This window comes from Scardinius erythrophthalmus (genome assembly GCF_964197995.2).
Source record: "Scardinius erythrophthalmus genome assembly, chromosome: 23".
NCBI lineage: Eukaryota > Metazoa > Chordata > Actinopteri > Cypriniformes > Leuciscidae > Scardinius > Scardinius erythrophthalmus.
Genome location: NC_138243.1, coordinates 3,728,013 through 3,744,358, shown reverse-complemented (window position 1 = coordinate 3,744,358; position 16,346 = coordinate 3,728,013). Strand labels below are relative to the sequence as shown.

Here is a 16,346-nt window from a genome sequence, read left to right as displayed (position 1 = left end):
ATTTACCCGCATCCTCCTGGCCACTGGGGGCAGCAGAGCGGCCCGGGCGGCACTGCATGCCTTTCTGATGACGTCACGGGCGGCGGCCATTACACAGCGCGTTTAGGAGGAAGGTCGGAAGCGCGACGAGTCAACGGAAAAATAATTACCGACAGATCGCGGACACCGTCCAAAGACAGAAATCCGTTACCGTCAACCCTAGATATAAAACCACCGGTGACACGCATTAGGTGTTTAATGAGCTGATAGCCGAGTCGGAACAGCAGTGTTTGGTGCTCGTGCGTCGGCCCGCGCGTGAGTGTGGCAGTGTTCAGTGCGCGCGCACTCACTGCTGATTCGGTCACCGCAGAATCCGTGAGAAACACCGCAGAATGGATGATAAAACCTTCACGAAAGAGTTAGACCAATGGGTCGAGCAGCTGAACGAGTGCAAACAGCTGAGCGAGAACCAAGTGCGAACACTCTGCGAGAAGGTAAAGAAAAGCTCGAGTTTCATACATCATTAGCTTTTAATAAACATAAACCATACTATTAAACGTAACGTCTAGCATAGCAAAATAAAATGTATACATCATTATTATAGCAAGCAAGCATCAAGATTCTTTACACAATTTTTGATACAATGAATGTGATTTTCACACACTGATTTCTCCTCCTGGGACCCAGGACTAGACTTGTGTCCTCTGTAGTGGACTCTATATTGTAGTGTATTTCTCTGACAGCACACATGCCACAGGTCTGAGTCTGGGTGTCCTGTAAAGAGCAGATTCAGGGCTTTTCAGAGACACCAAATGTTCAGAGGTTTCACCAGGACAACTTCTGCTTGGTCTTTAAACATGACATTCATTTAGTGATCAAATGTGGCACTCTTATGGGAATATTATTATATTTTAGCATTTAAATCTGACTCATTTTCAAATTGCTTTGTCATAAATCAACTTCTCAGGAAAGTGTTATGGTGTTTCTAATCAAATATGACTTGATTTCATACTGTAAATGTCCACTGTAGAGACACCAGGGCGTACAGCGGGTTTATCAGAGACACAATAAGTGAAATTATAGATCAATATTCCTATGAAATATTAACTATTATTATGGAAATGTTGCTAATTATAACTCCCCATTATTATACCCCAAGAACACATTAATATGCAGATTAGATACAGTTCATAGATGCATTGTATTGAATGGGAAAACCCATTTATGGCCATTTTACCCACATATTGCATAAAGTAAAGTGGTAAATCAATTAAATCCGTAATATATTTCATAACAAACTTGAGAATAATCTTTATACAAATTTTGGTTAAAAGAAAACCTGAAGCCTAAAAATGTTTTGGTGAATGTTAAAAAATCCCATTGTTTTTGCCTATTCATGTCTTTTTAGTTTTTAAACAACTCCTGGTGTCACCACAGAGGAATAGCGTAACATATGAATACAGTACATGTAAAAAAAGTTTTTTTTTTTTTTTTTCAGTTGTTCCCTATGGTCTAAACAATGAACAATTTAATGAATATCTCAAATATTTCAAACATGAAATACTAAATTCAAAAATCTTTTTTTTCCTGGTTCTGAGGATGATATACATTTTTAGCTGATGAAAATTAGGCCACATTTTGCGTATTAGTCTATACTCTGAATAGTGGCGAAGTATGAATACTTTGTTTTGATTGTTTTTAAAGTTCGCAGTAAGTCCTTCAACACACGTACAGTGTTGCGTACAGTAGATCTGCTCGAGTACTCTTGTAACCGCATTGAAAGGCTGGAGGAAAAATGATGTCTGCTGATATCCATAATGACTGAATGATTTGGGCGGTGTTAAATGTCATATTGCTCACCAAACCGTGTCGAGGACCTCTCGATATGATGCTCCTGATTTGCATGTTTTTTTTTAGATAGTCACTGTCTACATTCAAAAGATTGTGATGTGATACAGTGTGAATTTGTTATAGCATCATTTGACTGATGTAACGCCACAGCCGACACGCGTCAGTATTGATATATACAATATTCTCATTTATGCGTGTCGTTTAGTTGCCCGACTTTATTCATGCCAGTGTTTTTTATATGCGTTTGTCGTCATGTGTGGTCTCTACAGTGTGAACTGGAGTGTGTGTGGTTGAACCGTGACCTCCAGCACACACACTCGAGCTGCGTGTGTTTACACTCACCACTGTTGTGTACATGTGACACAGATGTTACCTCACACATCTGACTGACGTCAGCATGATCATCACTGTGGATCTGGACTCTCCTGAGATGATCCAAAGAAAATGTGTGCAGTTTCTGTTTGATATCACTGAGGGTGTTAATAATACAAGTTAATTAACAATACAGGAAGTAAAAAAGTGCAATCTTGCCATTAAAATGATAAAATAAAGCCGTTCCGGTGGCTCAAACAACCATGTGTTTCCATGTGTTTCTGGGTCAAACGTAGCAAAGCTTTATCAGGAGTCCTTTACACACGGTGTCTAAGTGAGGAGGGTTTTGATTTAGGCAATAAAGAATGAGATTTAGTGCTATATTGTGAGTTTAGTTGTGGCTGAAGAGCATTGTTACACACAGCGAGTAACTGTGTCCTGTAGTGTGGCATAGAAAGCCTTGTTGCTTTTATAAAACAGTTACTGCTTATTAAAAATATTGGGGTCACCATCATTAGTGCATTTGTTAGATGCCATTATTCTATTAGAAGATCTGATCCTGAAAGAACATTCAACATAAATAGCCTTCCACATTATGACATGAAGCAATATTGAGTAGAGATGCACCGATTACAATTTTCTGGGCCGATTCCGATTTCCGATTTTTCATTAAGTTTGACCTGCCGATACCGATTTTAGCCGATTCCGATTTAATTTTTTCTAACCACTTTACAGCACACACAAATATTTATTTTATATCTTTTCTGTAATAGAACATTTAACAATTTGCATAGTACATATTTTTTTGAACAGATAAACGCTATAAAATAGAACTATATAAATTACTCCAGGTGTGGGTAATTCAAACATCTAAAGTGCAGTGTTATAGAAGAACAATTTCCTTTTCACATTCAATATCCAATAATTTTTTATAAATGTATTTAGCAAACTAAACGTCTGTATGAAAACAGGGAATGGCAATAAAATTATATATAAATAAAAAATAAATAGCCTTGCAGTATAAAGATATTTCTCAAAGCACTCACACACAGGCCTATTGCAATCACTTGTACAAACTGAATAATAAAACAAGTTTAAATGGGTACATTTTCTATAAATATTAGTCTTCGTTTTCTTTTCTGACATAGCCTACTCCAGTTCTTGTTAAAACACGCAAATTCTGTGCATTTTGGGCGCTTTTTTGTGAAACCCTATTTAGGCTATTTTATCCATCAAAAGTGTGCTTTCCCTTTAATAGGCCTTATGCCCAGCTCCACTACTTCCTGAACTTCAGCCAGCTCCTTTGTTTCCTGTCTGTCATTATTGGTCAAACTGATTAATCCAGGTGTGTCTGATTATTGTTACTAAGGTCAGGCACACCTGGATTAATCAGTTTGTCCAATAATTGCAGACAGGAAACAAAGGAGCTGGCTGAAGTTCAGGAAGTAGTGGAGCTGGGCATAAAGCCTATTGAGCGCGAGCAGTGCAGCAAATAGACTCGGCGCCGAAACACGCGCTTCACTGCTCGCGACGCTCCTGCTTGACGCTCACGCGCTGCTCCTGCTTCCGTTGTGAAAGCACTCATCGATTAACATGCACGCTGAAAAAAAATACGCGCTTGCGGTCTGAACGGACGTAATTCACGAGGTTTCCTACATGCGTGTTCCGTGTGCACGTGTGATTCTGATGTTGCGCGATGTTAATCATGTGGCGCCCGAGCGCATTTGACCGGCATAAAATCGGCATTTGTCAGACTGACCGGCCGGTCGCCGGTCACGGCCGATCACGTGAAAATCGGCCAATTCCGGTCACCAGCCGATCAATCGGTGCATCCCTAATATTGAGATATCGCTTAATCTGGAAACACAAAGAGGTGTTTTCATAACTGTCAGGAGATGACGTGTTACCCATAATGCTCTTCAGGAACAGCAGAGAAAAGCTTTTTTCTTTGAGTTTGAGCCGATGTGTCTTCAAAACATGATGCCTTTTGTGTTGTTTGTAGTTTAAGAACGTATGCAGTAATAGCAATAGTGTTGAGCCCTGAGCATGTCCAGATCTGCCTGTGTAATCATGTGCTGTGGTGAACCAGGGCTAGAAGAGGAGAAAACTCTGTTCCCTGCTGTACTAAGTAGAAATGGGACCAAAGGTCTCTCTCTCTCTCTCTCTCTCTCTCTCTCTCTCTCTCTCTCCATGGAAACACACTCATCGGTCTCCATGGTGACGGGGGTTGTTCTCGCAGATATTGATTTGGTTTCACAGCGATACAGATGTACGTCCATCAGACGAGCACTGTGGTGGTTTTAATATTTCATATCTTTGCACGTTTAAGAGCTGCTGTTGGTCTTGAGGACGTTCAGCGTGGTCAGCATTAGACAGTGGACGTGTCAGAGAGATTTGGGAGCATGCATTTATAATGTCAAACTAGATTTCTTTTCCATTTTCTGATGATGAGTGGCGCTTGCCTGGTCTCTTAACAAAAGCACGAGCGAGTTCATGTCCTGATAACGGGTGTACTGTTGGTTCAGCGCACTGAATGAGGGGAGTAGAGCCTCTCGCGTTATCAGACGCCGTTAATAAATGCTCAGCACCGTCTAAAGCAGGCTTGGTGCTGGAGTTGTGGAATAAGGCTGGATCCAGTCTGTGGCTTTGTACATGTTCTGGTCAGGTATGCTGGAGGGTAGCCCAGGCTCGGCACGCACCGAACGCTTTCACTTCTGCCAAACATGTTGAGGCTGAAATGGTTTTGAAGGGTCGAAATCATTGACTGACACCGTGATGGTTAATTAGCACTGCTGATATGGTGCAGTTTGACTGGTTGAGCGTCTGTTTCATGCACACATGTGGACGAACTACAACAGTTAATGCGTCAGCTAGGGCAAAAGCTGTTTCACGATATGAGAGATTTTGTTTCACGATCAAATATCTATCTATCTATCTATCTATCTATCTATCTATCTATCTATCTATCTATCTATCTATCTATCTCTATCTCTATCTCTATCTCTATCTCTATCTATCTATATATATATCACTATACTTATTTTAGAGCAGTGAGTGATTTTCTTTTGTTTGATTCACATTAATGACAGACTGCAGCAGGTTTATTAGGCTGCTGTCCCTTTAAGACTGAATGCACAGATCTAATATACTGATAAAGGTGCTTTATGTAATTTGAGTGCTTAACTCCATTAATGAAGTCATTATCCAGAGGTTAAACAAAAATCTGATGAATTTAGAAGCATCTGTAGTGGATGCACTGCGCTTGAACACTCTTCCTGTGGGCCGCTACGCTTCACTGACAGCGAGAGTGCTAGTGGGCGCATTATACTTCCTCTGAATTGCAGAGCTCGTGTTCTGAGGATATTTCCCGCGAGAACAGTAAATGATGCGCGCTCGACTCTGATATCACGGCAGACGCTGCTGGATCGGTCGGACCGTTGGCTGGTTTGCACGGGTCCGATGGCACAGTACACCCGCTGCTGATGATGTCGTGCGCAGACAGACTGTAGCCTAATGATAACTCCTCCTGTGATCTTCACTACGTTAGCAAACATACCAGTGTATTTGAAGGATAGAATTTGAAAGAAACGGTAAGATTTGCATGTTTTTTTAGAATGTTTTTGGCTGAGTCAGACTATTGTATTTACACTGCAAAGGAATATATTTGATTCGATTTAAACAATAAAAAATATTGTTTGGTCAGTGGTAAAGAATGAGAATAACTCAAGGAAGTTTTCTCTGAAAAGTATTTTATATGGCTTTTAATTGATATTTTGATATAGTGTACCAAATTATTTTTATTAATGTAATGTTATTGCCAAATGGCGTTTATAATCTCATAATTTCCTAATGTCTTGGACCGTTAAACTGGGTATCACGTAGTTGGGGAATATGCATATGGAAATGATGTGCAGATGACGTCATGTGTAGTGAAACGAGGCGCTGTGAGCTCCATATGTGGTTATTTCGGGGAGGAGACGCATGTGCGCACAATCCTCCGCTGACTGGGTTTTATAAGGGGGATATTGCACTGGTTCTGGCTTATGCATGGTTTTATAAATCTGAAGAGTCTTGTGCGTATGCACGCTTCTAAGGGGAGGTTTAACACACGAGGCCCTGGACTCTCGCTGTGCTGATGCGCTGTCCTGTTCTCACACCCACAGGCTAAAGAGATCCTCACGAAGGAGTCAAACGTGCAGGAGGTGCGCTGCCCCGTCACAGTGTGTGGAGATGTGCACGGCCAGTTTCACGACCTCATGGAGCTCTTCAGAATCGGTGGGAAGTCACCTGACACCAACTACCTGTTCATGGGCGACTATGTGGACAGAGGATATTACTCAGTGGAAACAGTCTCACTGCTTGTTGCACTAAAGGTACATTTACTGCATTTGATATGATGGTCTTGCAAACATTTCAGACTTCTTGACACTTGATGTTTACTGCGTTTGTAGGTTCGCTACCCAGAACGCATCACGATATTGCGAGGAAACCACGAGAGCAGGCAGATCACACAGGTGTACGGTTTCTATGACGAGTGCTTGAGGAAATACGGCAACGCAAACGTCTGGAAGTACTTCACAGACCTCTTCGACTACCTCCCGCTCACAGCCCTGGTGGATGGGCAGGTGAGCGACCCTCCGCTCCTGACAAACACACATTATAACCATAACACCAGAACACCGACATCACGTCTCTGACTCCTGCTGATAACTCGTGTAACTCTCTCTCTGTCAGATCTTCTGCCTGCACGGTGGTCTCTCTCCATCCATAGACACGCTGGATCACATTCGTGCGCTGGATCGTCTGCAGGAGGTGCCGCATGAGGTCAGTACAAACACACACTACTGGCTGCTTCAAGTTTCAAATTTGTTTTGTTTATATAGCACATCTAGTGCTTGTTACAACCGGCTCAAGATTGTAACGTGAACGAGAGGCAACACGGACGTGCAAGTAGTGAAAGAATACATTTATTCAACGAAATAAACATAATTACAAAAGATACAATAATCAGCATTAATGGAAGTCAGTAGTGAAGGCGTGCATGAAGGAGGAGTGTAAGCTTAAGGTCTAGAATGGATGCAAACAAATAAATATAATGAAAAGCAACAAAATATCAGCCGCTCAGTCATCGTAGCTCTCTCTCGCAATCATCAGCGTTCAGTTCTTAAAGCCCCGCAAATGAGCCTCAAATGGAACAAACACACCCTAAACACCTGTGACCCAGCACTCACTGGGGCCCAACAGTGCTGAGCAACACAAACAACTGAGAAACGCAGGGCAAACCGCATTCATGACAGAAGCTCACACTCAATTGAATGCCAAGGGAAAAAATGTGTTTTAAGAGGCGATTTGAAAAGCGTTCAGGACTGTGGCGATCTGCTGTACGCCGGAAGCTGTTCACAGTCTAGAGCCGGCAGCAGAAGCACAGGCTCGACCTCCAGATCACCATTAGAGCATAGAGGAGATGACAGAGGAGTCTCTGATCACCAGACCTCAGATTTCGTGTGGGATTGTGTAGAGTAGATTTTTTGTGTAGATTATTTAAGGTTTTAATAACATAAACAGGGTTTCCGCGGGGTCTTAAAAAGTCTTAAAAAGTCTAAAATTCTGAACTTTATATTTAAGGCCTTAAAAAGTCTTAAAAACGGCCAGATTTTCATCCCTAGGTCTTAAATTTCATTTAGTCAGGTCTTAAAAAGTGTTTACCCTCGTTCATTTCCAGAATCGCTGGCCGCAGAAAGTTATTACAAAGTAGCAAAAAAGTATCGAGTTGTAGCCTACAAAGCGGAGCTCTAGCAGGGGTCTCCAACACGTCGCTCGCGTGCTACCTCGTGGCTTGATATGAGCTAGCTCAATTGTTCAAATGTAGGCGCGCGGCAAGCGCGCTCATAATTGAAGCGGCGCGTTAATTTTTTACCAGACGCAACGAGATGAAAAAAATCTCAACTTTTCAGAATGCCGCAAACGCACCGCAGGTCATGTGACAGGAACCAACCAATCACCCCTTTCTATAACAATATTGAAAGCTCAGTCAACATGAAGGATGGGGGTGCACCCAAACACTACTAATAAATATAAGCTAATGTGTAAATGTCAATAATTTATCTTTTTTGACTCATTCTTTTTATAAAAAAAAATATTTAAAGGCTAAAATATGAGGTTTATCTTTGTATAAAACCTTTTTTGTCAAAACTTTATTTGAACTTGTACATGATAGTAGATAACATGTTGCAAGACACTCTTTTAAAACCTGGCCATCACTTTTAATGGTATTTTAATGTTCACGTAAACAAAACGTGCATATTGATGCTAATCAATTTGTTATTTGCGGTTTTTTGACAAAACTTGTTGAATTTACTTCATTCTGTAGTATTAGTACTTTTTGAACAGGATTCTGTGATAACCGTGATCATTTTGGTCACTTTAATCATCTCATCATTTCCCCTCTAGTTATGATCAACTATGATCAACTAAAATCAACAATAAATCTACATCTCCCTCTCTCTCACACACACACACACAAATCAGACAATCCTAGATAGATAGAAAGAAAGAAAGATAGATAGATAGATAGATAGATACTCTAATGATCTCGAGGTAACTATCTATCTAACTTGGATAATGCGTCGTGTAGGTCTTAAATTTCAATCTTTATGGTCGTAAAATGTCTTAAAAAGGTCTTAAATTTGACTTACTGAAACCTGCAGAAACCCTGATAAAGAAGAATTTTAAACTCAATTCTAAAATGCACATGTAACCAATGTAAAGATTTTAAAATTGGAGTAACGTGATCGAATTTGCGTTTGCCTTTGAGGAATTTTGCAGCGGCATTTTGCAGTAATTGGAGACGAGCGATGGAGGATGTGGACGTGCCAGAGTAAAGAGAGTTGCAGCAATCTCTGAGGTTTATCAGAGAGAGAGGAGAGAAAAACATGAGCTAATAACCGCTTGAAGAAATATCATTCACTGAACGGAATCGATGTTTCCTTAAAGTCTGTGTAAAGCAATATTAAACCGTGTGTCACACCACAGAAAAATGTACTGTTAACCACCCGGACAAATTTGAGTGATATAAAAACTGCCAAGTAAATTAAAATAAATGATTAAAATCTTGAAAAAATAAGCAGTATTCTCTCAGTGAATCCCAGTTGTCTCTGATTAAAGTTTGTAAAATGTTCACTGCAGAGACTGGTGACTGAAGGTGACTGTTCACTACATTAATCCACCTCTTCTTGATATCATTGTTTATAGGAGATTTAAATAAGGAGCTGTTTTGTAAATGCTTGCAACCAGGTAATATGCATTTACGTGATGATAGCTTGCTAGCAAACTGTAGGCTGCAGTAACTAACGTCTAACGGTAATGACAGTAACTTACGATTGAGTGGGCGAACCACAGTGCGTCATCGAGACATGATTTCAGGCCACGAAGTGGTGAAAAACCATTTAACGGTCCAACTCCACAATTCAGAACTAGTTCAAAGTCTTTGTAATGTTTTTTCTGCAATACGTTTCTAACATTTATAATGTGTCTAGAAACAAATCTCTGAATTGCCTTTACACTGACTTTAAGTGTAAAAGTTTCAGGTTTTGGTCTGAGTGTAATGGATCTCAGCTGCTCTGCCGTCGCCATGATGATTTGGCACATATAACAGTGGGAGAAGAAAGAAAAAAATGTTTAAAGGGCTTTAATTCACTGCTGGCGAACTGGGCTTTAATCAAACCTGTCTGTGTGTGCCATAGAAACACTGGCAACTTTCTGACTTTGTTGCATCTGGGAACACAACCATCTTCACATATCTGTGGGCTTCCTGTGGTTTTCTGTGGAAATAAATGTTCTGTGGTTTAACGTTTGAAAATTAATACGACCATAAATATTATTAGTGAATTTTACAATTGCCTTCTAATATTCTTGTATTATTATTATTATTATAAATTATTTTTAAATACTTATTGTTTTACAGTACAAGAGTAACATAAAATTTCAAAAAAAATTATTTCTATTTGAATAAATATGGTGTAGCCGTGAGCTCGTTCAGGATCACATCTGAAGATACGCAGAGAAGGAAGTAGAAGACAGGAAACGAGCGCTTGTGCTGCGTCTCCATCAGATCCCGAGCTCGTGGATCAGTGTATCGTGTTCATGAATCAGGCACTGTGAGGACGTTGGCTCACTGCACATTAGTGAAGACACTACTGTATTTCCAGTGATATGAGAACGTCCTCATTGTACAACATTATTACTGGTATTTATGAACAACAGCAGAACTGATATATTTATTTTATTTTTTATGTTATTTAAATTAAAGTATGATAAATACTATGTGCAACTGGTGAACTAGCACCTGTTGTTTATGGCAGGGTCCTTCAGTGTTTGATTCAGCGTGCCGCAGTGCTCATAGACGCCCATAATAAAGGGCAGCTCACTCTGAACACACGACACAGCGCTAGGTGAACAATCTTGTGTATTGTCAGTTGCATGTATAAATAGACAACAGCCTAGTTTTCCTCTCTGTGTCCTGATACTGTTTTCCTGGAAAACTACAGCAAATTATACTTTCTGAACTAATCCAGTTGAATCTGAAGATCAGACTATTTTACCAACCCGTATGGCCAGTTCATCAGAAACAAAAACTCTGCGTAATGCTCCAAATCATTCAATTCGCTGGTTCTGATTTTAAATAGCCGACAGAAATACGGCACACGTGTCGTCATAGCTGAAATGCTCAGGTCAAATGTGTCTCAGGCCATTGTGTTCAGCTGCAGACGCTCATTCAGCCTCACCTGCAGTGCATTATGGGCTTTCGTCTGCCCTTATCAAGACCATGACTGCCCAGACCTGTAGAAGCGTCTCTTCAACTTCAGCTCTCCAGATGAAGTAACCAAGACACCAGCTGTACTTGTGAATGTCGAGAGTAATTAAAGTGTTTAAGATATATGGCATGTGTACAACACAGGTTCTCATGAAGGCTCTCGATGGGGATTGGCTGTAAATCAGTGTGTGTGTGTGTGTGTTCCAGGGCCCCATGTGTGACCTGCTGTGGTCGGACCCTGATGATCGTGGTGGCTGGGGAATCTCTCCTCGAGGAGCGGGTTACACCTTTGGACAGGACATTTCTGAGACCTTCAACCACGCTAACGGCCTGACGCTGGTGTCCCGCGCACATCAGCTGGTCATGGAGGTGACATACACACTTCAACTCCTCACAACCCTTCAGTGCAATAACAGATCTGATAAAACAACTTGTTTTCCCCCAGGGGTACAACTGGTGTCATGATAGGAACGTTGTCACGATCTTCAGCGCGCCGAACTACTGCTATCGCTGTGGGAACCAGGCCGCCATTATGGAGCTGGATGATACTCTTAAATACTCCTTGTAAGTTACACTTATTACGATAATCTTTCAAATATGTTCTCTCATATAAAGTGTCATGTCAAGAACATGTCTGAACCATATTTCAATTGTTTTACTTAAAGAATGAAAATGAAGCCTGTTTCTATTTCATTATCTTCATATTGTGTCTATTGAAGTGCACTATTACGCCTTTTCAGATATTAACGTTCATGTTGCGTGTAATATAGTTATCTGTGAATGTAACGTCGGCAACGTTTTGAAGATCAAAGTGTATGACGCATGAAGTTATTGTCTCCTACAAGAAGTGATTGTGAACGGCTGAAACTGGTCGTCAGTAATTCCAGTCTCGCACCCGTAGCTCGTCTGTGTGTGTTTAACACATTTGCATAATCCCACCGATGGTCTTCATTGGCTGTCCATGGACAACATCTAATTTGACCTGCCCTCAAACACTATAGTTGTGTCTGAAAGCTACGTGTTGAGAAGACACTTCTGCTGAAATTCAGATGGTAAACTGACGCCATCGTTACGGTTCGCATCATTGTGCATCAAGCGCTGAAGATCCAGAGCTGAAACTCAGATATACTAATGTGTTTCTGACATGTGCTGGAAGTAGGGATGCAAATTATCGATTAATTCATTAATCATTAGTTGATTGACCTTATCGATCGATTAACGATTAATTGATAAGCGGCTATTTTCCTGAGAATGTAAATTTCTCACGGTATCAATAGTGTCTTTAACATAAAAAGCAAAATATTGCTTATACTGAATAAAAATGCATGTTATATTGCTCAACTGATGTTTTATTGTAATAGTTGGGATACGGTACAGATGGAATTTATGTAGTTTAACAAAATAAATTATGCACAGAAAATTAAAATACATAAAAATTTTTTTTAAATAATTGTAAAAAAAAAATTGCATCACAATAAGTGTATTGTGATTGTCACTAACATTTTAGTAACTAAACTGAATTTTATTAGGTTTAGTGACAACATGTTACAATGTTTACATGGTACAATTTCTGGTAAGCTACACTTTTTTATTATTTCAATTCAATTACCGGTATTGTGATTTTATTTAATATTGACTCGTTTGGATAAATATTAGGTAGGCTACACAAGATAGACATTAATTTTTCTCAAGAAAAAAAACAACAACTCACCTAATGCTGTAAACATACAGAAAGCCCTATCAGCTGGTAGTAGGCTATTATTTAAGGTTAAAAATAATTAAATATGATGCGTTTTTTATTATAATAACTTTATTTAATGATACAAGTAAAAATATAATAAATATGTAATATAGAACACATATTTAGCAAAATACTCTCTATAGCTATTTCTTTTCTTGCCAACTACGTGCTATAGCCTATATTATGTTCATTAAATGGCTTTCCTGAGGTAAATGTGAGATAATTGTTCTCCAGCTATGTTATTGACCTATTCACGCTGATGAAAAACACTGATTGATCGATATTATGTATGAGAAATATACATTTCGGTAAGTTGTACTGTATCTTTCAACAGTGTTCGTGTTATTTTTTTACTATTAGCTAGTAGCGTTTGAGATGATCGGTTCACGTGCGCTATGGGATCTGTCACATAACATTTACAAGCGCCAAAAGGTATTTATTGTTTGAATTTCGTAATAAAATTGACAGAATCTGAGAGCTGAGTTTTTATATATCATAGCTAACCTGGGGTGCGTTTCCCGAAAGCATCGTTGGCCAACTATGGTCGCAAGTTCCGTCGTTACCAATAGAGTTCAATGGGCATTGCGATGAACTTGCGACCATAGTTGGCCAACGATGCTTTCGGGAAACGCACCCCGCCTCTGTCTAGCTTCGCGATTTTTCGGTGCATGAGATAATGGATGTGTGGTGTGATGCGTGAGGGCTGGCAGCTCTGTTTCTGAAATGCTCCCACATTCCCCTCCGTTTTGACCGCCTCATGTTTGGTTTCTTTTTTGCCGCCTCAAGTTTGTGTCGGGTCTCTCGCCGCCCGCGAGAATCTCGTGCACGTTCGCAATGTTCAATTAACCGACAATAATTTTATTTAATCGAGTAAATTCTTGTCGACAATTAATCGATAATCGATTAACCGTTTACATCCCTAGCTGGAAGCGATCGACCAAACACAGCAGACGGGGCCATCTGCCCGAGCAGAGTAGGCTTTCAGGAAGGGTTTAAAGATACTGAATCCTTGATCCAACCGTTGATCGACGAGCTGATGCTGCAATGTATTTTTTGCATGTCAACATATTGTAGGAGACTCCAAAACAAAATTAGGAGCCTTTAAAATAGCATAATAGGGACACTTAAACCATATTGCTGCAGAATTCTCATTGCTGCAATGCAATTGTCTTATTCTGTGTAATTGTTGACAAACTGCAAGTAAAATGATTGAAGCTGGTTCTCTGGAAGCCCTGTCATTGGTTCAGCAGAACCGCCCCGAAGCCCTGTCATTGGTTCAGCAGAACCGCCCCGAAGCCCTGTCATTGGTTCAGCGGAACCGCCCCGAAGCCCTGTCATTGGTTCAGCGGAACCGCCCCGAAGCCCTGTCATTAGGCTTGTTTGAGATGCGCCTCGCCTCGCCTGAAATGTAGGCGAGAGTAGGCGGCTGCAGTGAGGGGAGGAGTGAAAAAAGCGCAGACAAGCCGGACAGTTCTCTCTTCTCGCAGTGGATCTGACAGCTGTGAGATCAAAGATGGATATCGCGGGATTCGCGGGATTCACGCTCGTGCACAGTGTTGCTAATAAACTGGATGGAATTTAAGTTCTGTTGCTTTTATATGAAAATAAATATAATGAACAAGACACCCAAAGTAGCCTACTTATTTAGTTCCATTCCAAATACATGTTTATCAGTCTTTTTTTCTTTAATACAGACATGTTTTTTATTTTATTTATTTTTTATAAAAAATACATTGCATAATCCATAGAGATCGCACTGTTAGATAGTTTGGGAATATTCACATATACATAAAACATGATATCAGAGTTTTAAAATCAAACATTTTAAAAGAGAACATACATCACGGTTGTTTAAACCAATGAACATTAAGCTGTGTCGTCAGCAAGTCGTTTCCCATCATGCTTTTGATCAGCGCAGTCAGTGGAGAGCAACTGCGCTCGACTGCAGAATCCGACAGGTGTGCCTTGCGCTCGCGAGAGATTTTTGACATACGTCAGCATGACATCAGAGCAAGGCGGACCGCACTCGGACACATTTCTAACCGGCATGCATCTCGCGCTGATCACCGGTGATCGATTCTGCGCAGATTTTGCTCATCTCAAACAAGCCTCTTGGTTCAACAGAACCGCCCCGAAGCCCTGTCATTGGTTCAGCAGAACCGCCCCGAAGCCCTGTCATTGGTTCAGCGGAACCGCCCCGAAGCCCTGTCATTGGTTCAGCGGAACCGCCCCGAAGCCCTGTCATTGGTTCAGCGGAACCGCCCCGAAGCCCTGTCATTGGTTCAGCGGAACCGCCCCGAAGCCCTGTCATTGGTTCAGCGGAACCGCCCCGAAGCCCTGTCATTGGTTCAGCGGAACCGCCCCGAAGCCCTGTCATTGGTTCAGCGGAACCGCCCCGAAGCCCTGTCATTGGTTCAGCGGAACCGCCCCGAAGCCCTGTCATTGGTTCAACAGAACCGCCCCGAAGCCCTGTCATTGGTTCAGCGGAACCGCCCCGAAGCCCTGTCATTGGTTCAGCGGAACCGCCCCGAAGCCCTGTCATTGGTTGAGGAGGTGTTGCTGTGTTGAAGTTCAAATAAAAGGAGCAGTGTTTTCATAGCACCAGTGTTGGACACTTCAGGGAAATCAGCCTACAAACGTCTCGCTGAATATTAAACCGGGGTAGGAGAAAGCAGGAAAAAATGACTTGCAATAATGACTCATTAATAACAATCTCCATTGAGAATAGCGGGAATTAAAAATACTTTATTACAGCAATGTGTTTAATTGCTATTAAAATGTCACAATGCCAAAAACAAATCTTAGTAGTCCTAAAATGATGCTTCATTTTCTTACATGCTTCATTCTTCTGCCACATGTCATTTCTTTCTTGTTGAGGTGTTGGAGTGAAATGTGACAGGCCAGGCTTTAATGAGCTGTGTTTTCCTCTGTCCCCTCAGTCTTCAGTTCGACCCCGCTCCTCGACGCGGAGAGCCCCACGTCACCCGCCGCACCCCCGACTACTTCCTATAAGCCAGCGCCAGAGGCCGGACGCAACACCAAACACGAGGACAATTCCAGACACGCATACATCTATTCATACAGTGTGTATATATCATGGGGAGATGTTCTGACACAACACTAACACGGACCAAAATGTGCCATACAAGCATTTAATGCCCAAATCCGATCGCTCTGTCTCAGTACTGCTACAAAGTGTCTCGTTTTAGCATATAGTGCAAATTGCCTGCTGTATACAATGAATAGAGATGTTCCCTTCGTTCTTGAATCGTAAAAAAACAAGCAAGTGACTAGCTTTCTCTCTTACAGTATCACTGGAAAAACATGGCAATGCCAGGCATGTGAAAAACGGTAACCTTTTATACAAGTGCACAAGCTGACATTCTTTCCTCCTGTATTCACCCAAAAAAACAACACACACACACACAAATAAATCCTATCGGGAAGGAATGTCGAAACCGAAGGACGTGCCTCTTCCGTTCTGGGAGTGAACACACACACAAGTGTACATGGACTTTATCTGACTGTCTCTCTTTGTCTAATCTCACCATTTTCTTTTCTTTTGTGTTTCCTGTCTTCTGTGTATTTGTTAATAAGTGAGCCTCTTCTTTGGTGTATTTGAACTAATAAAGTACTTTTAATCGCAAGCTA

At 41.1% G+C, this 16,346-nt stretch overlaps 1 protein-coding gene across 2 annotated transcripts; it reads left to right on the top strand.

The window, feature by feature from the left end:
- The first annotated feature begins 28 nt into the window (after positions 1-28).
- On the top strand, positions 29-16,346 carry ppp2cb (protein phosphatase 2, catalytic subunit, beta isozyme). Of its 2 annotated transcripts, none has more exons than XM_081353826.1 (7): positions 29-473; positions 6,306-6,515; positions 6,594-6,767; positions 6,877-6,966; positions 11,162-11,323; positions 11,400-11,518; positions 15,635-16,346. In XM_081353826.1, the coding sequence occupies exons 1-7, from the start codon at positions 372-374 to the stop codon at positions 15,705-15,707; spliced, it is 930 nt and encodes a 309-aa protein (XP_081209952.1). In that variant the 5' UTR covers positions 29-371; the 3' UTR covers positions 15,708-16,346. The 2 variants fall into 2 exon arrangements, with proteins under 2 accessions (XP_081209952.1, XP_081209953.1); XM_081353827.1 differs by lacking the exon at positions 29-473 and adding an exon at positions 5,557-5,732.

Excerpts from the sequence above, each read along its gene's own strand:
- ppp2cb (XM_081353826.1), top strand. The coding sequence starts at position 372 with ATGGATGATAAAACCTTCACGAAAGAGTTAGACCAATGGGTCGAGCAG. Across the intron at positions 11,324-11,399 it reads CACATCAGCTGGTCATGGAG|GGGTACAACTGGTGTCATGA; the intron begins GTGACATACACA and ends GTTTTCCCCCAG. Across the intron at positions 11,519-15,634 it reads GATACTCTTAAATACTCCTT|TCTTCAGTTCGACCCCGCTC; the intron begins GTAAGTTACACT and ends CTGTCCCCTCAG.